At 53.1% G+C, this 23143-nt stretch overlaps 1 protein-coding gene across 1 annotated transcript; it reads right to left on the reverse strand.

The window, feature by feature from the left end:
* Positions 1–14265: 14265 nt before the first annotated feature.
* On the reverse strand, positions 14266–19609 carry RABIF (RAB interacting factor). The gene is made up of 2 exons (XM_079728515.1): positions 19476–19609; positions 14266–14532 (listed from the first exon to the last, which is right to left on the reverse strand). Exons 1-2 carry the CDS (start codon positions 19599–19601, stop codon positions 14287–14289), a joined length of 372 nt encoding a protein of 123 aa, XP_079584641.1. The 5' UTR covers positions 19602–19609; the 3' UTR covers positions 14266–14286.
* Positions 19610–23143: the final 3534 nt, after the last annotated feature.

Below are 23143 nucleotides of genomic sequence, written 5' to 3' on the forward strand. Positions count from 1 at the left end.
CACACTTCCGCCCGCCCGGGGCGTGGGAACAGCGGACGGAGGATGCAGAAGTGCGGAGAGACGGCTTAACATCCGGGTCCTCACTCTCGTCCTCGCCATCCCCCCACCCTGTGCCCCTCTTCACGGTCTTCCAAGGCGGCCAGGTCCTCAGGGGGCTCCTGTCCTCCCCCTGGCACCCACACACTGGGCACCGGGGGGACTGGGGCCTCAGCCGACCATGCAGGCCCCCCTCGCTGTCCCCCGGCGCCACCGCGGGGCTGGTGGCTGATGTCGAGCTAAGAAGAACCAGCAAGTAGCACGAGTGCCTGCGTCTGTGTTCCCTGGAAGCTGTCTGTACAGGGGTTCTTATAACTGGGAGGGGCGGTCACCTGCGGTTGGTCTGCCAACCTGCAAGAAACGGAGGCACAGAGCCACGTGCTGCCCACCACCAGGGAACATAACTCCAGAACGTGGGGCGTTCAAGACGGTGAGACGAGTGCCTTCAAAATCACAGTCCAGAAAAAGGGTGGCTGCTTTATGTCAAAAAGTTTAAGACACAAATAAATACAACACTTGGTCCTTGATTATATGCTGACTTTGAAAAACTGACTCAAATTTTGTGGCGACTGGGAAAGTTTGAATACTGATTAGGTATTATTTGGGGAAGTATTATTAGTTTCGTTAGTCACAAAAAACAGATTTGTGTGTTATGTAATAGCTATAAGTGAGTTTAAATGGGTCAGCAGAGCAAAATAAACACAGTAGACTCAGATATTGAATCCAGGTAGTGGGTATATGGGCATTAATTATGCTAGTCTCACCACTTTCCTGTAGTTTAGAAAATTAATAGTTAAAAAAATATAAAACCTTGTGACAATCTCCAATGGGATCTAAACTTAACCTACTTTAAACATTGCTCTGTTCAGAATATATAAATACATTTCCTATTCAATGTTTTAAAAAAAGGGCAACTTCATGTGGTACATATACACAAGGGAATACTACTCAGCCATAAAAAAGAATGAAATGATGCCATTTGCAGCAACATGGATGGACCTAGAGATTATCATACTAAATGAAGCAAGTCAGAGAGAGAAAGACAAATACCATATGATGTCACTTACACGTGAAATCTAAAATACGACACAAATGAACTTATTTGCGAAACGGAAACAGACTCATAGACATAGAAAACAAACTCATGGTTACAAAAGGGGAAAGGTGGGGAAGGGATAAATTAGGAGTTTGGGGTTAACAGATACACACTACTGTATATAAAACAGATAAACAACAAGGTCCTACTGTATAGCACAGGGAACTACAGTCAACACTCTGTAATGACCTATATGGGAAAAGAATCGGAAAAAGGATATATGTATAATTGAATCATTTTTCTGTACAGCAGAAATTAACACAACCTTGTGAATCAACTGTACTTCAATAAAAAAAAATTTTTTTTAAAAAGGGCATCTTGGGCTTCCCTGGTGGCGCAGTGGTTGAGAGTCCGCCTGCTGATGCAGGCGACGCGGGTTCGTGCCCTGGTCCGGGAAGATCCCACATGCCGCGGAGCGGCTGGGCCCGTGAGCCATGGCCGCTGAGCCTGCGCGTCTGGAGCCTGTGCTCCACAACGGGAGAGGCCACAGCAGTGAGAGGCCCGCGTACCGCAAAAAAAAAAAAAAAAAAAAAAAGGGCATCTTCCCCTCAAAGCCTCTAAGGACGGCAAGGGCGCTACTTCCTGAGGGCAGCTGCTCCGCCCCGAGAAGCCACAGCTTTCCTAACGTGCAGCCTCCCATATACGCTGCCCTGCTGCCCACGCACTGAGCTACAGACACCTCTTCACTATTATCTTTGTGATCAGGAGCCCTGCCTGCCCTCCCTTCATGCTCACACAGGCAGCAGGGTAACAGGGCGGCAAAGCTGCCTGTTTCCTAAACGCCACAGCTTCTAGAGTCTCACCCTGGAAGAAAACCCATAAAACTTGCACCAGGTCTTAACGCCAGGTTCCCTCTGGGACTGTGAACTGATGAGAGGGTGGAGGGGAAACCAGTTACTCAAAAGGAAGAGATGGTGTTCTTAGACCTCTGACCCCGTGTTGTCCGTTACCTGAATGGAGGCCTTTCTGTTACTCCCCCCGCCCCGCCCACCCCGGCCCCTGTGGGAGCCACAGTGAGCGGGTGTGTCCCCGGCATGTGACCGGTGAGACCCTCACCCCAGCCTGACTGGCAGGCCCGGGGATGCCTGTCTGCCAGGCTAACAGGCATGAAACACTTTTCCTTTCACAAAGGCAAACTTTCGGGTAGATTCGACCCTGTGGCACAGGCCAAAGACCTGGGTTCCAGGCACAGTGGGATCTGTTAAGTGAAAGACAGCCTCTGAAGCTGAATTTGCAGGACTCTCCCATCCCTAGTGTGTTTGTTTTCATGCCTCCAGCTCTGCAGGACCTGCCCCGCTCAGGGGGTCCACAGGCCGCCGCCAATCCCTCCCCTTCATTCCCACTTGCCTTGAAAGCCGTGGGACACCAGCCCAGCCGGACGGGTGCCTGCCCGTGACCATAGCCACGGCAGCTCCCATCCTGGGCACCGGGTCTCCATTGTGGATCTGCCATGGCGGGGACCGCACTCGACCCTGTGGCTGGAGGGTTCAAAGCAGGCACTGGAGATCTCGGACACTGGGAGCTCCTCTGGTAGGCCTTTGCAGCCAAGACAACGGGTGAGTCAGTGACCAGAGGCACCTGGAGCTCCGTGAGGTCCAGGTCAGGGCATCCTCAAAGCAGGGAGGCAGAGATGAGCCAGTTGAGGCTGGTGTAGGTGGGGAATGGGGAACTCGGTGTCCAGGTTGGGGCATCATGGATGATCTCATTGTCCACCATGAGGGCAGAGTCTGGGTGCTCAGGATGGAGCTGGAAGGGTTCTACAACTGCTGTAGACACTTGGGGGCCGGTAAGTAGCAAACCTCAACTTGGACCTCTTGTCCCGTCAGCAGAAAGCCACTCTCACCAGCAGGGTCTTGGGGCCTCAGTGCCCCCAGAGCTGTCAGGAAACAGGTAACCCTGAAGCCGGTGCCCTGGTCCATCCAGGGCGGGAGCAACACCGTAAGGATGCAGATGGCACATCACTTGCCCAGTCCTCCTCTCCAGACAGGGCGCTTTTCTGTCTAGAAAACTACTGTGACCCAATACAACTGTGTCCACTTTTGTAATTCAAAAGTCAAAAGACTTTGAAGCATACTTTACACTTAAGTGCATATGCTTTACTATATGTGCAGTGAGTGATACGACAAATGTATGGACCTATAGAACAAACCAGAAAAGATATAGAAATTCCCATCCCTCCCTCTGACGCTGTGCTGCTTCACCTCTTCAGAGGTGACAAGAGAATGCCCACAGGGGCTTGGAGTCCTGGGGAGACATACGACGTGGAAGGCCGTGGCGTGTGTGTGTGTGTGTGTGTGTGATGGGGGAGGTGAGGTAGGGGAGATGAGGGCTGGGGGACAGAGGGCATGTCATCAGAGCTTGGCCACCCTGCTGCGGTAGAGTTGGGGTGGGGTACCTTGTTGAGCATGCAGATTCCCAGGCCCCGCCTCAGACGGGAACCCAGGAACCTGCAGGTTTAACAAGCGCCCTTGGTGTCCCCTGGACTAGAAAAGCACCAATCTACAGCAGACACACAGTAGTGATAGTATAAAAATTCTCCATTTACTCGCAATATATACACGTATCAAGTCATTATGTTGTGCACCTGAAACTAATAGAATGTTGCCTATTGTATATCAATAAAAATAAATTTAAAAAAAAAGCAAAAGGAAAGAAAGAAAGAAAAAAGAGCAGGTTTTATGCAAGTTGTTGACTAAAAAAAAGAAAATTCTCCTTTTAAGAAAGATCTAAGCCTAGGGGTGTGTTACGTCCTCAGGTCACCGAGCAGCAGACAGTGTCTGGACAATGCCTCTAAAGGTCCAGTGCCAACTGCTGGCTCCCAGCCGGCCTCACCCCTGGCTCTCCAGGCCTCGGGCAGGGGATGGGGTGAACTGGAGAAGGGGCTAGAAGGTAAGCAGGAGCCCCTCCCAGCTGGAAAGCCCTGCTCAGGAGTCTAAGAACAAGCAGAGCATCAAGGCCAATTCCTCCCACCTGCTGGACTAGACACAGACCAGAGTTCAAAGGAGGCTTGGATCAGACAATCAGACGGCAAAGCCAGGAGCCAGCCGGGCACGGCCTGCGTCCACAGTCTCAGGGCAGGGCTGGAAGCTCAGGCTTCTGTCCCTGATCCACACCCGGGACACACAGCAGCCCCAGGGGAAGCCGAGTGGACAGACAGGCCAGAGGAAGCATGTGGACGCCACCGGCACCGGCCACAGCCCACATCCTGTGGTTCCTCTGCTTCCACATATATCCAGCCTCCTGGGCCAGAGAGGAGGCTCCAGACATGCTGATCTCCTGTGGGTGCCCAGGGCACATTGTCCACTCACCAGTGTCCAGTTGGTCCAGCACCGGCTGGAGCATCTCCTTTCCTGTGTGCAGTGGCCTCGGGCAGAGTTGCTGGCTGCATCTTCCTCACAAGACGCCAGCGGCTCAGGGTGGGTGCCTGTAAATGCCAATTCTTACTCTATCCAGAGGCAAAGTGAGGTCCATCCCCCACGAGGACACGGGGCACGAGGACTGTGTGGCTGAGCCCCCAGGTGGAGCCCACCACAGGGCATGAGGGACCTGAGGCCCACTTCTCAGCCAGTCCTGCCTCCTGCCTGAGCAGGGAGGGGGACTCAGGGGTCCCGTACCAGCAGTCCCTCAGATCACAGACACCTCATCCTGCTTGGTGAGGAATCGGGGTGTTTAGGGAGATCTCACTTGACTTTTGATTGGGATAAGAACACAGGCTAATGCAGAAAGCCCAGGCCACAGCTTAACACTTACAACATGTCTGTAGAAAGACAGGGAGGGTTTTCCAGGAACAGGAAACTGAGGAGGATCCAGATGCAGAAGGGAGACGGCCAGGACCCCGGGAGCTGGCGACACATCCTACCAGGGCCACCTCAGTTCAGGCCGAGCAGGGGCCCCTGGGAATGTTCTCCTTCGGCCACGCTATGCTCAAGAGTCTGAGGGTAGGAGAGGGAGTTTCCAGGCTCTGCTTTCATATCCGCTCTTTCTGCAGTCTCCGTTCCGGACTGGACCCCGACTCAAGCATCTGGCAGTTTCCAGGCAGAGCTGTTTGCCAGGACCGCAGTGTCACAGAAGCTTGGCCTCGGTGCTGTTCTTGACAGGGGCCCCCCGAGTCCCAAGAGCTTCTCCCCCAAGCAGAGCTCCCCTGACTCTGGGTTGGAGGAGGGGACCCCCAAGCACTCAGTCACCCAGGACAGAAGGCTCCAGGTCCACAGAGGCAGCTTTGTGCGGGGCTGGCCAGGGTGGTGAGGGGTCTCTCGGGTCCCCAGGCCGTGTGCCTGGGCGTGGCGCCCTCGGGCTGGCACTGCCCGCCTGGCCCCGCCCCCGGGTGGAGGTAGGGGCCGGGGGATCCGAGCAGGGCGCGGGGAGAGGAGGGGTCCTGAGATTCTCCAGGAGTCTGACGCCTCTTAATGCGTTACCTGGTCTGAAACCCAGAGACTGGACTCCCTTTCCAGGCCCCCCTCCCTGCTTTAAGGCCCTCATTTTCTCTTCATGCGCTCAGGGCTTGAGGTCTCTAGAGGCAGGAACTAGAGAAAACGGACACCAAGCAGCCCCCCGGCCCCCCTCCCTGTCTGCTGGGTCGGAGCGGCTGGGGAGGCTCAGAGCCCTGCGTGCTTCTAGCCCCAGGCCCCTCAGAGAGGGGTCTCCACGACGGCACCCTGTGACCCCTACACCCCGAGGGGCAGAGGGCTGAGTTCAGGGCTGTGGGCTAACAGAGGCAGAGGCTCCGGAGTGAAGCCGGTTTGAAAGCTCGCCCACACGGTCCTCTTTTGGGGGGCTGTGCCCCTACTCTGGACACCTGTCGCGGTCCCCTGCAGTGCACAAGAGCTAATCCAGATGAGGACTGCCCGGGGGTCACCGCGGAGGCAGAAGGCTCACCCCCCCCGTCGGCTCTCCTCACTCCAGCGAGTCCGGAGCCGGGCGGACTCCCGCTTCTGGTCCTGCGCGCAGCCCGCTGGAGCTGGTCGGGTCGTCTACACCCGCAGCCGTTCAACCGTTTAGTTAGGAGCTCCCTCAGGACGGCCTCAGGGCCCTGGCAGGGGCTCGGCATGGGGTGGGATCACAGGTTCCCGAGAGGCGCCGGGACCCGGGGAGACACCCGGGCTCTTCGTTCCACGGAGGGACTTCGCGTCCCGGGCACCGACGGCGGAGAGAGGGCCGCCGGGAACACCCCGGTCAGCTGGGCCGAAGCTCGGGCGCCTCTGACCTCGGGCCGGAGTGCAGAAGAGCCGGCTCAGAACTGGACAGCCCGCGGAGCCCCGGCCACCCGGGGGCGGAGAGGTCCCGCGACCTCCCGCCGCGGCGCCCGGGCTCCTCGGCGCGTGCGTCCCACGCCACCCGCCTTTCCGCGCAGCCCGCAGTCGCTGCGGACGCCCGACGGCGCCCAGCCCCGCACCGCGGACTCCGAGAACCTCAAAGCAGACGCGCTACCCCCAGCGGCGCCCCCAACCCCGGCGCCGGCTGCCTAGAGAGGCTTGCCTCCCCCCAGCGGCCGCCTGGCCGCCCCTACCCCGCGCTCTCGTGCCGCCCGCCCACACGAGGCCCCCTCGCGCCGCTATTGGGCGGCCGCTTATGAAAGAGCCCCGCCCCGCCGGTCACGCGGCAGGTTGTAGCCCAAGGGAGGGAAAGCCGCGAGCGTCGAGTCCCTCTGGCCAGCTCGACCCGCTTCCCCGGTGGCCTGTGTGCCGCGCTGAGAGCTTGAAACGCTGGGCAGAGCCTTCGTTCCGTTTTTAACTTAGGGTAACACCGCAGACCTATCGGAAAAGTGCGTAACCGGAGGGTGGTGCAGACTTGAGGTGCGCAACCACCGGAGAGCGAGAGATGCTGTGATGAGAACCAGGTGCGGGGAGGTTCGAAGGCGGGACAGAATGCGGCTGGGGGAGGGGTGGCAGACGGGTGTGGGGAGAGCATCGCAGGTGCAGGTGCCTGAAACTTACCTGCCCTTGGGGGCGTCCCTGGTGGCGCAGTGGTTAAGAATCCGCCTGCCAATGCAGGGGACATGGGTTTGAGCCCTGGTCCGTCATGATTCCCACGTGCCGCGGAGCAACTAAGCCCCTGTGCCAGAACTACTGAGCCTGCGCTCTAGAGCCCGCGAGCCACAACTACTGAAGCCCGTGCACCACAACTACTGAGCCCGCGTGCCACAACTACTGAAGCCCGGGCGCCTAGAGCCCTGCTTGGCAACAAGAGAAGCCACCGCAATGAGAAGCCCACGCACCACGCACCGCAATGAAGAGTAGCCCCAGCTTGCTGCAACTAGAGAAAGCCCCTGCGCAGCAACGAAGACCCAACGCAGCCAAAAATAAATAAATAAATAAATAAAATAAACAAACAAACAAACAAACAAACAAATAAATAAATAAATAAATAAACGAAACCTACCTGCCCTTTGGCTGGGGCCCCTGCTCCAGTTCAGGTGACTTCAGTCCCCCAAAGAGCGAGGGGTCCAGGCTGCCTGAAGCAGATGAAAGAGGACTTATGGCTGAAGATGGAAAGGGCCTTGGATGCTAGTCTGGAGAGTATGCACATCATTGCACCGGCGATGGGGCGCCATTGAGGTTTTTTGGGGGTTTTTTCTGGCTGCGGCCATGCTGCATGTGCATGACCAGGGATCGAATCCTCGCCCTCTGCATTAGAAGCGCGGTGTCTTAACCGCTGGATCGCCAGGGAAGTCCCCATTGAGGGGTTTTGATCAGAGGCGTGATGTGATCAGAGAAGCATTTTAGACAGTACACACATGTACGTTTTTCTTCCCCCAGTAGTGGTTTCGTAGTTTTCCATGATGAAGGGCATACACACATTTTCCCTCTCCCCAAGCTGTCAGCTGAGGGACCTCTGAGATGAGGTTTTACTTCTAAATACCTAAGTGTAACTCGCTGGTCCGTCTTCTAGTGTGAGAGGCTGGCTGTCGTCTGGTTTTATAAGATGATTGGGGCCCCCGCAATGATACCCTCACTATTGTGCAACGCCATCCAAAGGACCTCACGCACCTGTCATCTCCTGTGGACAGGTGACTGCACCCAGTGTACGTGGGTCGGGCTTGGAGGCTTGGATTCTTGCCTTGGAAAACCTGCAGCGGTAATGACTTCCTGCTGGTAGAGCTCAGGAAGACAAAGTTAGGGTCACCCACCAGTGCCCCTGGATTCCTGCACCTATTTACCCACAAGACACTAGCCATGTCATTTGAAAGTATCCTGAAATATTTTAAAACTAAATGCCCAGGCTTCCCTGGTGGCATAGTGGTTAAGAATCCGCCTGCCAATGCAGGGGACGTGGGTTTGAGCCCTGGCCTGGGAAGATCCCACGTGCCACGGAGCAACTAAGCCCGTGAGCCACAACTACTGAGCCTGAGCTCTAGAGCCCTCAAGCCACAACTACTGAGCCCACGTGCCACAACTACTGAAGCCTGCACGCCCAGAGCCCGTGCTCCGCAACAAGAGAAGCCACCGCAATGAGAAGCCTGCGCACCGCAACGAAGAGTAGGCCCTCCTCCCTGCAACTAGAGAAGGCCCGCGTGTAGCAACTAAAACCCAATGCAGCCAAAAATAACTAAATTAATTAATTTAAAAAAACAAACAAAAAACCTAAATGCTCAAGTGTCTCAGGTGGCTTAAGTCCAGGGTGCCCAGCTGAACCTGGAACTCTGAAAAGTGTCCTTTGGTCTCAACTGTGGGGTTTTCTGAGGCTGCCAACTCTAAAGTGGATGTTCTGGTCAAGGGATAAGGGGAGAATGTGTGGGTGGGCATTCAAGTTAGTGCTTTGGAACCTCGTGTGTACAAAGCTCAGATGTAATCTATTGCCTGTCACTGCCTTGAACAAAACAATTTGCACGGGGTGTCCTGCTGAAGGCGGGCACTTCAATGATCAGAGTGAAGCTGCCTGGCCATGAACTCAACACCATCGTCTCTCCCTTTGCCTCTTTGGCATTCATCCCACTGCTGGCAGAGTCACCCAGTTTAAGTCCTTCCATCTCCCTACTAGATAGAGCCCCCTCTGACCCAGGGATTATAAATACATTTGAAACAGTGACTTCCTCAGTGTTACTTGTGGAAATGACACCGCCCCCTTGACACTATGCTTCTTTACATCACACCAATTAAAATTAGTCCTTTTTACAAGGTATTTGGATTTATTTCTACTATCTAGACTATTTCCAATTTTAGATTTTTATTTCTGACTTTCCCTCCTCCTTTTCTCTATATCTCCTGTTAACCTCAAAAATAAAAGAGGCAGTTATTTTACCAGCAAAATGGGTTTATTCAGGAATGGCAGAGAATTTCGCCTTGGGACAGGCAAGCTGTGGTGAATCGCAGGTAAGCTGGGAGAGCGCAGAGAGTCGTGCTTTCACCAGGTTGAGGAGGAGCTTGGGGACATGTGTTCTGAACAGGACACAGGGGAAGAACAGGGGTCCAAGTTTGTGAGGGCTTCTCATTGGCTGCCAGGTGGTCAGAGTGGGACCACCACTGGGCAGGGAGGGATTTTCCTTCCCTTTTTGTTTTAAGCAGGAGATAAACTGCCTATGTGAAAAATGCCTCCCTTGTACCAGAGGGAAAAAAGCAACATCTTATCTTCCCTCTTCCTGCTGGTGATGCAGGCACGGGCGTGAAAGGCCCCCCTTCTGGCCTCCCCACTCCATGTAAGATGAGGTCCCTTGATTTCTTCTCACACACCCCCACTCATCTCAGCTCCAGGAATTTAAAATACTCCCAAGGTTGGAGGGGAAGGCCCACGGTCAACTCTAGTTTTCAAGCCATCTGAAGAATCCTGACACGTCTGCATCCTTTTCCTGTCGGCACCCCTTCCCCGTGCACCCCCATCACGTAGCAACAAAGTGACATGTAACTGAAATGACAAACACGGTGAGCCCGGGCAGGGGAGGGGCAAAGGAAGAGGGAGAGACTTTGTGGGAACAAGCTTATCCTCTTGGTGAACAATCAAGGTACCAGGGAGACACCAGGGCCATGCCCAGGCTCATCATTCTTGAGCCAGTGACGAGGCTGTGCAGGTGGTTCCTGCTTCCAAATGACTGAATTGCTTACAAAAGTGGGCTCTGTATAGGACCATTAGTTACTTTCTTTAAAAAACCTTTTCATGATGAAAATAACATGTGTTCAGAAAAGTGCACAGAAGATGTACAGCTTAATTTATGACATAACCACTATGCAGATATTTAAAAACTAGAATGTTACCAACCTTGCAGAAGCCCTCCTGACCCTGCCCTTCCAGATCACGACCCCCACCTTTGTCATAAATCAAGTATCCGTATGCATGGTGCTGTTTCTGAGAGATTTTGTTTTACCCTTGTGACAAACTGTGATGTCTCTCCAAAAGAGAAATTCTCCCATCTGGTTTTTCTCCATGACCGTCTTGGCTAGTCTTAGTCCTCTGAACTTACATATAACTTTTATTTTAAAAAAATATTTATCTATTTATTTGGCTGCGCCAGGTCTTAGTTGCAGCACTCGGGATCTCCATTGCTGAGTGCGGGATCTTTAGTTGTGGCATGCATGTGGGATCTAGTGCCCTGACCCGGGATCGAACCTGGGTCCCCTGCATTGGGAGCTTGGAGTCTTAGCCACTCGATCACCAGGGAAGTCCCCTTACATATAACTTTTAGAATTAGTTTGTTGAATTTCACACACACAAAACCTGTTGGGTTTTTGGGATTTTATTAAATTTATATACATCAGTTTGGGGAAAAGGCAACATCTTTACAATTAGTCATGAGTTGGCAAAATTTTTCTTTAAGGACCAGATAAATATTTTAGGCTTTGTGGGCTAAGAGGCAAAACTGAGAATTTTATGTAGGCAAAAACCATCCTTAACTCACAGGCTCCTGAATCTCAATAAATCAGATGTCAGCTTGAATGGATCAAATGTAACCATATGCTTGGTTACATTTTATTATATTCAGGATATTGTATTAGCAAAACTGTTTGCAGAAAGAATCTGAAGTTTAGGATGGTGTCATTTTCCTCTAGAGAGGGTTTTTGTTTGCTCATGCCAAAGGCCTGGGCCAACGACCACTTGGGATCACCTTAATCCAATTTCAAGGGCTGAGATTTTGAGGCTGAGCTGCAATCCGTCTTAGAAACTTTCTATTCCCCACCCTGCTTTGCCCTGCTTCCGGGGGCAAAGGACCGAGGGCCCCAACCCGAAGTGAGGGCCTGCCGCCTGGTCCACACCCTGTGACAGGCCCTGTCCCTGACTTCTGCAAGGCCATCAGGACCACCCATCACCCTCCGAACTGCCTCCTCTAAGCTGGAAAGTGCCGCCAGGAGGAGAGCGTCTATCACACTAAGCCCACCGCCCGGGGCCTCCATCTTCTCCGTGGTCCCGTTCCAGTAGTTCTCCAAACTCGTGTTAGCGCCCTGATGCCTCCGGACTTTTAAAGTATGTATCCAGCCTTTCGAGCTGCCCTCACTGGGATGGTCAGTCCACCAGTACTGGAAGCAGAGGTGCTCACAGCCACACGGCGGAGCTCTGAGGATCCTCATGCAGTGCGCTAACAGCAGTAAAGTGTCAGTACACCGCTATCCACCTTTAATTCTGTGTCAAAACAGGAAGGCCCTGGAAAAATCAACCGCTCCCCCACTGCAGCTGCAGCCTCGATACTCACAGCCGCGGTCGTGGGCTCCCCCTGGTGCCCCGGCGCACACAGCGACCTGACTCACAAGGCTGTCCCCAGAGCCCACCATGTGTGGGGGGCAGGGAGACGACCTTCATTCCACGACAGGCCCCAGGGTAGATCCTAAGGCGCAGGCTTTAGCCCTCCTCTCTGTTTCCAATTATACATTCTTCCCAAGGACGTGCAAGAATCTAATTGTCACTGTTTAAATGCCTTTATTTCTTTCAAATCAAGCTGAAAAGGCAGAATAACAACTCGATATTTCGGCTATTGGAGGAACAAAGTCTGGGAATTCTCAAGAAACGAAACACAAATGACCAGTAAATATATAAAAATTTCATTAGAACTAAAATAAATGCAAATTAGTACAATGAGACACTATTTTTCCTACTATTAAAGTATCAACATATTCATTTAAGATAATAAATACCCAGTGGGGAGGAGGGTAAAGCCGCACAGCTGTTCCGGGGTGTGTGCGTCAGTCAGCAGAGCCGTGAAGACGCACACACCCTGCAAGCCCGCTACTGCTGACGCAGCCGGGGAAACAGTACAAAAGCCTGGACAGATTCAGCTACAAGGTTGCACCTTATATCACATGGTTTAGGAGAGGCTGGAGACAATCTAACAGTGGACTGTAAAATAAATTACAGTACAGAAATACAACGGCGGAGATGGACGTCACCTACGTGGGAAGTCAGTATTTTGTTAAATGGAAAAAGCAAGTTATGAGAGTACCACATGATCTCATATTTGTTTTAAAAACCCTACGTTTATTTATACAGTACATATGGAAAAACACTGAGAACATAACACCACATTACCGTCGGCAATCTCTGCATGGTGAAAATATGAATGATTAAAAACATTTTTCTACCTACTTTTTTTTTTAACATCTTTGTTGGAGTAGAATTGCTTTACAATGGTGTGTTAGTTTCTGCCCTACAACAAAGTGAATCAGCTATACATATACACATATCCCCATATACCTACTTTTGTATTTATCTGCAATGAATGTGTACTAGTTCTGTGATTAAAAAAGGAAAGAAAAGTAAAAGTCTAATTAAAAAAACGCTTTGCCCAGGTTTTGGCTCATGATACGAGGGGCCACATGTCCCCAGAGGCATCTATGTGGTTTTGTTCCTTCTGACCTGAGTGGATATTCTCACAGTTTTTCTGCAAATGCCATAATCATGGACATCTGACTCTCTGTCTAGAAAACAGTTCTCTCATTTTCTACCAGAGCTTGTGAGGCTACGGCCGGGGACGGAAGCCACCTTTCTAGGGGAGGAGGTTGGTGGCAAAACTGTGCCCAAGGCCCGCACTTTAGTTGGGGGGCCCTTAGACCAAGTTCTGGGGAGAAGGAGGGAGGAAGCAACTGGAAAACAGGTTCGAAGGAATGTCTGTAAGGTCTCCACTTAGCCCTCATTTGCATTGTAGGTCTCCTGAGCCTTAAAGGCACGGAAGATGGGAGGATACCCGGAGCCTGGTTTCACAGATTCCTTCTGAGATGGTGAGTCGTTTCAGAAGAGAAATGACAGAACTGAGAATCGTACTGAACATCGAACTGTCAGAGCAACCCCACAGCTACAAAGAGAGGCATCTGGACGGAAAGTCTGTATTCTGGGTTAGTCTAGAGATTCCAACTGAATCAGAAATCTGTGAGGACCACGCCCAGCGCATACAGTAATGATGACACCATCCACTTAAGAAGTCTGTCCTAGGAGCAAAGGGAGAGTTAGATGAGAGTTATATGCGTCCACGTCAGACAAACCAATGAAGTCATGTGTGATGTGGCAAAGGTCCGCCCCCTACGTCCCACACTCTCTGCTGACTCCAGGAGATCTTGGGAACACAGCCAGGGCTGAGTTTCGCTCGGGGTAGCTGACAGATGGGGTTGGAAATCTGACTTCCGGCTTGCAGGCTATATATAGCAGTGCGGAGCGAATACAAAGAAAAACTACATCGAGATTTGAAGGGACAATAAAGTCACTGTCAGCCTGCGGGGGGGGCCCTAAACGTGGTCTTAGAGGCATGTCCAAAGGAATGTGTTTCTGATTAGTGGTTTAAATACTGCAGTTTGGAAATGCTTTACTTTTAGAAAGAATAAATTACTGTAGATAAAGTTAGCCACACAACAGACGTCCGTGCACTTTCCTGAATGAGAAAAAGGCGGGTTTCAACCGTCAGCACCATCATGAGCACCATCTGTCACGCGTCATCATGGCTAAAAGGTCGCATAACTGGTCTCTGAGGGTGAGAGCCCAGGGTACAGGACAGCAGGAGGCCGGGAGGGGAGATCTGTGGAAGCACCCCGTGTCCTAAAACCGGGGGGAAAGGGCGCTGAGCAAAGGCGGGAACGCCTGTGAACTAAGCAGGAGGCCGGCGCTGAGGCCGTGAGGAAGCACGTGGACGCGTGCTGGACGGGGCGGGCCGACACCCGTGACTGACGTTAGCGCAGAGAAGGCGACTCGGCCGTCCTTGTGGGGAGTAGCTTTTATAGCGGGGGTGGAGCTGAGTCCCCTCCCCTCAGTCACTCATGGGAAACCCGTTCCAAGGCCACATAGAAACTGTTCTTGTCGTCCAGGCAGTGCCAGCCGATGGGGCCGATCTCGCAGTCCGCGCAGACCAGGAACTTGATGTTGCCCACGTCCTTGGTGAAGCCCACGTTCTCGAAAGTGAACATGTCCTCCACCAGCCAGTGCTCCTGCAGAAGGTCGCCCTCAGGGGTGCCGCCGTCGGCCAGCGCCGGCTTCTTCCTCATGGGCGGGAGGCAGAGCTGCGCGGAGAGAACACAGCAGAGCCCTGCTCGCTCCGCACGGCCGGCCCCCGAAGCTCCCCCAGCCCGGGCGCCCGCCTCTCAGGAGAAGGGGGAGAGGCGCTGCCTGGTTGCCGCGGTAACCGGGACGCCCTGGGTCCTCAGGGCCGGCCTGTTCCTCCCCTCCCCCTCCTCGGGCTCCTCCTCCCCGCCCCCGCCCCCGGACCCTCCAGGGCCAGCTCCTCCCGGACACTCGGCTCCCTCGTGGCCTCCTCAGGGCCTCCCCCAACCGGACAAACTGCACGAGCTTCCCATGCTGCCCACTGCATGTGTATTCTTTAAAGTGGCTCAGCTGAGGCATAACTGACGCACACCAACGCGGCCAATCTGACACATTCTGGCACACGTATACTGCACACCAACAAAGCTTTACCACGATCAAGATAACGAGCATATTCATCACCCCCAAAGTTTCCTTATGCTGCTCCATTTCCTACTTGTCGTTTCTGAAATCATCTGATCAGTTTACTGGCTGTTACTCACCAGGGGGCTCCCTCCACCAGCTCACTTTTCCTGTTATTACCACATCCCCACTGCCTGGAACGGCAAGTGACACAGAGCAGAGCGCAAATATTTGGGACAAGACCAAACAGGATGTCCGGCTTCACGCTACTCCATCACTGTTGTTACGAAGATACGGGCTTTATCTCATAAAAGGAACATTAAAAAGGAAAATCTAGTTCTAGAATTTGGAATATTATCTCTAGGACCCTTGCATCTCCCATTCACGAGGAGAAAGCATGCGCACGCACGCACGCACGCACGCACCCCCTTTGATTTCTTCCACGTGATTAGCGGACGCCTCAGCTGCTGACGCCTCAGCTGCCCCGCCCACTGCAGTACACGTCAGCCAAGCTCCTTCCCTGCTCCTCCCTACGGCTGCCGCCGATGCGCAGAGTATTTCCCACCCCATGATTCACTACCAACGCACCCCCAAACTCTAATAAAATAGGATGGCCTTAGTGTGCTAGCCCGGCATTGGCAATCAGGACAAAAGCTAACAATTTTTAAAGTTTTTTAAAAATTAGACTGACATCAATCCAAAACAGGTCAATGCTCTGGTGGGGATGAGAATGTCAGGAAGTCCACAAGAGCTGCCAGTGTGTGAAATACCCTGGAGCCCGCACTTCCGAACTCCAGGCCTGCTGACGCTGGTAGGGTATCCCTGGCAGGGAGGAGGGAGCTCTGATCCAGAACATTCCCCCTCCCTGTCCTCCAAGCACTCGGCTTATTAAAACACATCTGTGCATTTCCCTTTGCTGTGTCACCTGAGACTTCATCTGAGGACATCACAAAATATGACAGTCCCTCTTCCTGTTATATTGTCATTCCAGCCACTCTTTTTGCCTCATCTGATGGTTAAATGAGTCCCTAATGCTTTGTGTTACCCTGAGTAAAGGCAGAGGCAAAGAGAGGTAGGAATCAAAATTCAGGAACCAGAAAACCTGAATTCCAGTCCTAAGAGTAATTTTCTGTGGGCCTAAACGTCCCTAGGTACATTTCCAGCCTACCTCCTATACTGTGGGTGTGAAATCACATCTTAACTAAATGCAAGAGGAGTGAAATGTGAGGGGAGAAAATCGAAGACTATATAAGCATTAGCCCTCAGGACATGTCTAGCAAAGGAGCGCGAATCTCCCTCACATTGTCCCCGTTCGCAGTGCATAAGGCCACCTCTGCTGTCTCCCACTTGATTAGTGACTAAAGGGCACGAACTATTACTAGCCATCCATTCAAGGGGTCAGTCACACTGGGTCCTGTTCCCTCTCTTCCTCAACATTCCCATTTTTACTGAAATCCTGTTAAGTCAGAGCCACGTATGTGCACTTGTCTGTGTATCTGTGCCTGGACCTCAACAAAGTAGAGGACAACGCTAGGGTCACGCTGTGGGATGTAACATGTGGGACACAATGAGGCTTTCTGGACAGACTACTGGGGTGGAAATCTAGAAATTAACACCTAATTTGAGGTGGCCAACTCGGCTGCCTGGGGGCCAAAGTCACCAGACCCCTGACGAGGTGGGTTAGCTGTGCGGCCAAGGCCCCGGCCAGCACCCCTGATCCCGGACAGCTCTGTGAGACACATCGAACACCACGACGCTGAGATTCTGCTGATGTCTCAGTGAAACCTCTTCTGCTTTCTTCAAGAACTATTAACAGTACCCGTTAAAAAATAAAATATTTTCTTTCTCTTTGTAAAAATACATTCTCATTAGAGAGAACTTGGCAAGCATGCTGTACTATAGATGAGAATAAAAACTGTTACAGGGGCTTCCCTGGTGGCGCGGTGGTTGGGAGTCCGCCTGCCGATGTAGGGGACGCGTGTTCGTGCCCCGGTCCGGGAGGATCCCACGTGCCGTGGAGCGGCTGGGCCCGTGAGCCGTGGCCGCTGAGCCTGCGCGTCCGGAGCCTGTGCTCCGCGACGGGAGAGGCCACAACAGTGAGATGCCCACGTACCACACACACACACACACACACACACACAAACTGTTACAGTAACCTTCTGTTAACCTTTTTTGTAATTTTTCCCCCTTCAGTGAGTACATGTGGTGGTTTTATTATTTTTTATTATTATTATTTTTTAAGATACTGACATGGGGAAAGAACCCGACATATATATATATATATATATATATATCTGTTTATCGCTGCACTGGGTCTTTGTTGCCGCGCGTGGTTTTCTCTAGTTGCAGTGAGCGGGGGCTAATCTTCGTTGGGGCGCGCAGGCTTCTTACTGCAGTGGCTTCTCTTGCTGTGGAGCACGGGCTCTACGCACATGGGCTTTAGTAGTTGCAGTGTGTGGGCTCAGTACTTGTGGCTCACGGGCTCTAGAGAGCAGGCTCAGTAGTTATGGCACACGGGCTTAGCTGCTCCGCGGCATGTGGGATCTTCCAGGACCAGGGCTCAAACCTGTGTCTCCTGCACTGGCAGACAGATTCTTAACCACTGCGTCACCAGGGAAGTCCCTTGTGGTGGTTTTAAAACCACACATGTCCACAAATTCTCTGACCACCTTTCCAAGATGTGGAGACTGTGCCTCTCCCCTTGAGCCTGGGCAGGCCAAGGTGGGAGTGACAGGCTAGGTTAGGGAAGGCTGGGCCACTTTTGCAGGTTGCTCTTGGAACAGTTGCTCTGGGAGCCCTGGTGACTCTGAGGCCTCCTGGCGGATACCGGGAGGAGCGGCCGGCCCATCACAGCCTGTTCCAGGTGCCTGAATCCTCTCAGTCCACAGGCAGACATGGGAGTGAGCAAGCTTCTGAGATGACCCCTCTAACCGCTGCCCCGTGAAAGACCATGAATGAGAGAACTTCTGAGCCGTAGCTGGGCCCTGCCAACCCCCAAATTTGTGAGCAAAATAAACGTTAATGTTTTAAGTCACTGTCTGGGGTGATTTTGTTATGCAGCAGTAACTACAACAACACTGCCCAACACACCTGAGGCATGTTCCATTTTGATTCCTGATTTTTCACTGTGATAAACTATACATAACATAAACTGTACCATTTAAATTATTTTTAAGTGGGCAGTTTGGTGCCATTAAGTACATTCCCATTATTGTGCAGCCATCACCACCATCCGTCCACCCTTTTATAACCACACTTGCCAACACCCCTGACCCGCCCCCGCTTCCTAAACCCCGGCAATCACTAATCTGTTGACCATTTCTAAAATTCAAAAATGTCATATAAATGGAATGATACAACAGTAATCTTTTGGGACCAGCTTTCTTCACTCAGCATAATTCCCTGGAGATTCATTCTCATCCAAGTTGTGGTGCCCGTGGTGTGGCATCATTCACCAGCAGAAGGCCTGCTGGGCTGTTTCCGGTTTTCGGCTCTTAGGAATAAAGGTGCAGTGAACATTCGTGCACAGGTTTTGTGTGAACATGTTTTCATCCCGCCAGGGATAAAGGCCCGGAGAACACTAGCTGGGTCCTATGTTAGGTGCATGCTTAGTTTGAGAATAATGTCTCGGTTTGCTCTCATTCTCACCCAAACGATGCTCTATTCTCTCTCTCCCACAAGCTCATCTTCCACCCCCCTCTCCTGCCCCAACTGCCCTCTCCCTCAAAAGGTAACAAAGCAGCTATTCCCTTCTCTAACTCATCACCCTTTCCCTACATTATCAAGCTCTTTGGTGTTTCTTTCCTCTGTGACTGTAATCTCCTCTGCCCCAGACTGCAGGTGAGATTTCACAAAGGACCGAGTCGGGGGTCTGAACATTTTATAAAGAAACCGTTCACAGGGCTTAAAAAAAAGAACACGTCGGGTGACCGATGGCGCCTGCGACACGCGGATCCGCTCCGCCTGCTCTAACCCTCAGGCTCACGGACTGAGAACTTCACTCCCTCATTTACTTAAATCCCAATGTCTGTGTCCTCCCTCACGCGCAGTCTCGGGGCAGCGGGCGCGGGACACGAGACGTGGGACACGGGATCTGTGCAGCGGTGTGAACGACACTCCTAGTGATTCACGACGTCGGCGGGGATCACAGACCCGGGAGCGAGCGAGCGCTCTGCGGGTTCGGGCCTCGCCCCCAGGACGGCCCCCACGTCCCGTCCCTCCCCCACCGTGCCCACCCGCCCAGTGCGAACCGCCCCCCAGTTTCCCCGCCCACTCCCCCCCCCCCCGGGACCCGCGCCCACTCCCAGGGCAGGGCGGGGCGGGGCGGCGCAGTAGGGAGGAGGCTGCGGAACGTGACAGCGGGACGACGGGCACCGACACCTGAGCCTGAGGAAGGAACGCTCAGGCTCCCTAGAAGGTCGGTCTACAGCGGCCCGGCGTCGGCACCCGCGGTCGGCAGGCGCGGCCCCGGGGCGCCAGTGTCCGGTCGTGTGTCCGGGTCCAAGCCGAAAGGGACCCGGTGTCGCCGCCCCTCCCCCCGTTTCCCTCCGCGTCCCCTCACCTGCCGGCGGGAGAAGAGCGCCGTGCCCGGCTGCAGCACGCGGGAGCCGCAGCGCTGGCACAGCACCGCCTTCCGGTTCCGGCCCTCCGCCGACACCAGCTCGCTCGGCGGCGCCGCGGGCTCCATGGCCTCCACCCGGGCCCTTGGCGGCGACGCGCAGGCGCGGTCTCAGGGCGACCTCTTCGCACTGCGCAGGCGCGGTCTCGGCGGCGGCGGCGGCGGCGGCGGAGCCGGCAGCGCTCCTTCAGCGCAGGCGCCGCTTCCCGGCCCTGGACACTACTGCGCAGGCGCGGCCGTTCGCCGCCGCACAGGCGGCCGGGTGTCGGCGTGGTTTTGTGCTAGGTCCCTTCTGGGACGTGACAGAGCTTCTGCCCAGGCTCACCTGGGCGCTGGGCTTCCCTTACACTGAGTGAAACTGAGGCAGTCCAGGTGTGCGTTTAGTCCCGTGAACGACGGGGACGTCCTGGGGTCAGACCCCCATCAGCAAATCTCAGCCGCAGTGGCTCACACGGGACGCGACCTACAGGGACACCTGCCTTGTGGGCGGAGACAGGCGCCTGGAAGCTTCGGTTGCTGCTCTCTGTACTAATCATACTGACCACTAACTACGTGGCAAGACCTGGTGTTGACGCGCTTCCAGAAACGTCTCGAGTCCCAGTTTCCCTATGGGTCGGTCGTAGCGCAGTGAGGCGGTAAAAGTCGGAAAGGCTGCCTTCCAGGGCCCACGGGTCCAGGCATGGCCCTAGAGCCACTGCTGGGTCGTTACACTGCATCTCACTCTCTCCGGTTCGTCCTCAGATGTCTAGCTTACTAGTTGTAGTGCGGCAGGCGTGGCCTTCCTGCGATGGCAGGGGAGGCAGACAGAAGGGGAGCCAAGCCGCCTGAGAAACGTCGCATCTACCCACCACCCCCTGTCGGCGGCACGTTTTTCTTCTTCCTCTCTGTCCTTCATTAATTCAACCTTTGCTGAGCAATAACGGAATATGCTACACCCTGAGGATACTATGACGACAGGCACTTTGTACTGGAGAACGCAGTTTAAATAGGAAGACAGACCCAAACCCAAGGACATGTGATAAAGACAATCCAGGGAACAAAGCACAGATCAGGAGTAATTCCATACGGGGAGTCAGAAAAGGCTTTACCTAGGTGACACTTGAATTGGGCATTAAAAGGTGACGAGGATTTTTTCGGGAGAGCAAGATTATTTCAGATAGAAGGAAGGGTGTAATATATCCACAAGGGTGAGAACAAACTTAGGAATGGTTAAGACCACTGTGGATGAAGCACGTGATACCTGGGGGAAGGGAGGGTGGTAGAGGAGGGAAGATCAGAAAGGCGCCGTGAGTCCAGATCGCCATGGGTCTAGTGTCATGCTAAGGAATTCAAACCTTATAACATGGACAGTGGGCATCTATGGACTTTTAGGCCAGAAATAACTGTTTGATATTTACTGAAAATGTGTTGTATGTTTGGTATTGTAATGGCCCTGTCCGTGCTTTAGAAAGATAACTGATGACCAAGTGGAGGGGCTAGACTGGAAAGCAAGAGAAGAGTAGAGGTAAGGGTATCAGGAGACTGTGCTCCCTGAGTCTGGGCAAAAGATAAAGTCTGAACGACGTGGTAGCAGAGGGAAAAAAAATACAGGAATGGATTTGGGACAATTAAAGTAAACTCATGTACAACCTAAAAACTAATCGGATGTCTGTATTGTGGTGGAGGTGACAGGTGACACAAGATGAAGGTAGCTTTCAGAGGTTGCATAACTTAGTGGCTGCCTGCCAGTTACGGGAGCTAGAAAACCAGGAGGAACCACCAAATAAGGGGTAGCCGTGCGTAGGTCCATGAGTAGGGGAAAGCACAGAAGACTGGGGAAAGAGTGGAAAGGGACGGAGGGGGGCTATTCAGCTGTGGCTGCCATCTAAGAAGTATTTGGGAATTTGGTCTGAAACTCCGAAGTCAGCCATGAAGACAGCCCAGAGCCCAGAGCCATGGGTTCTTCACCCCCTCCGCTCCTGTGCCGCCCCTGGTCTCTTCCTGAGAGAACGAGGCACACGTCTCACAGTTCGGTTTCATCGCAGGCACAATCCCTCTGCTAGAGAAAGGCCGGCCGGCCTCTTTGGCTCCCCCTTCCCTTTGCTCTGGGAGTATTAAGAGTTTTGCAGTTCTGCAAGCCTTCCGCGTAGCTGTTTGCATCACAAACAGCTGTTTGTGACACAAATCGAGGCAAATGGAAAAAGGACTGGGGCGACTAAAACCCTAAAATGCAACTGGTTACAAAACAAGCCCAAGATTGCCTCTTCTTTATCCCCTGTGGTTTCTAAGTAAAATCCAACTGTGCGAGTCCGTGAATATGCAATTCAGATAACCTTGTATTGATGGGAGTCTCCGGAGATCTCTTACCTGTCTAACAGAGACACAGCAGAGCTAGTTGGCAAACACACAGGTGAACGGGCTGAAGAGACAGGACCTGCAGCTGATCCCTATGCCTGGTCCCCCAAAATGTCTGCAAGACAGGCACTTGAGACCATTGATTTTCAAGATTTTCTTAAAAAAAAATACAAACAAAATGAACTTGAGGTCAGTACAACTCAGGGAAAGAGGAAAAAAAGGAATTTCAGAGCAAAGGGAAAATGCATCCTTCTTTAGGTGATCACGTCCCCACACTCCCAATACCCACAGAGCAGGAACGTCACTGCACAGCACAGGGGAGCCTTGGAGGGACAGCGCGTACCGAAACTAACAAAAGGATTTTAGTTGTCGTTGATTATTCTGTCCTGGGATGAACAAAATCCACTTTAAAGACAGGGAAGGGGCGTTCTAATAGCAAAGAACTACATGTACAAAACACAGCAGTAAAAACCACACCTTAGCAGAAGTATGTCCTTAAAAGAATGAGGGAGTAATCAGGCAGCTGAACTTCTAGGCAGCTGCCACCCCGCCCCTCCCCCGCCCCCTCTAAACGGTATGGACGCATAACAGTGGAGCGAGTAGCATTTCATTCAACAGAGGAAGACCTTCACAGCAGGGAGGACTACTGTGAAATCACAGGAACTTCTGGCTTATCCCTGGCCCACTGAAGGCCCACTTCTCCACCTCTGCTCACCTAACATGTGCTGGCTCTGTCACTCTCTCAGTCCCCAGGGCCCAGAAATGCCAGGGGGCCAAGGAGAGACCCTCAAATAACACTCCCTCCTCAGCCTTCCAGCTGTCGCAGGTTCACTCACATTCCACCACGTCCAGCTCCCTTCCCACACTCTACACCCAGGTCTGACGCCAACCCTGTCCCCCCAAAGTTTTGACGGGGCTCTTCCCTCTGTTTTCCTCCAGAACGGAACTGTGTTGCCCCTGCTACCTGTAGACTAGAAAGATATTTATTGTTGTAAAACAAGAGTTGGTATCCTTCCAATCATCGAGGCTGGATACTGCCCACACCCCGGCGCCCATACTCACCTTAATTCTCTGCAACACGCGAGGCACAACTTAAATGTATATTCTCCCAAGCGCACGCTGAGTCAGAAACGAGGAGAAAGTGCCCCCGCGGCCGGGAGGAGAGGCGCTCTGGCCTCTCACACCCACTCAGTGTGCAGTCTCCTCCCTTGAGGGTCTGCTGCCCACCCTCCTCGGGGACAACCACCAGCGCGAGGGGCGTCAAATAAGCACAATCA

Source organism: Hyperoodon ampullatus, assembly GCF_949752795.1.
Source record: "Hyperoodon ampullatus genome assembly, chromosome: 2".
NCBI lineage: Eukaryota > Metazoa > Chordata > Mammalia > Artiodactyla > Ziphiidae > Hyperoodon > Hyperoodon ampullatus.

What these genes read in the sequence shown, in the direction of transcription:
- RABIF (XM_079728515.1), bottom strand. Translation starts at nt 19,601, where the DNA reads ATGGAGCCCGCGGCGCCGCCGAGCGAGCTGGTGTCGGCGGAGGGCCGG. An exon ending in CGCTCTTCTCCCGCCGGCAG is followed by an intron (nt 14,533 to 19,475) that starts GTGAGGGGACGC and finishes CTCTCCGCGCAG; the next exon opens with CTCTGCCTCCCGCCCATGAG.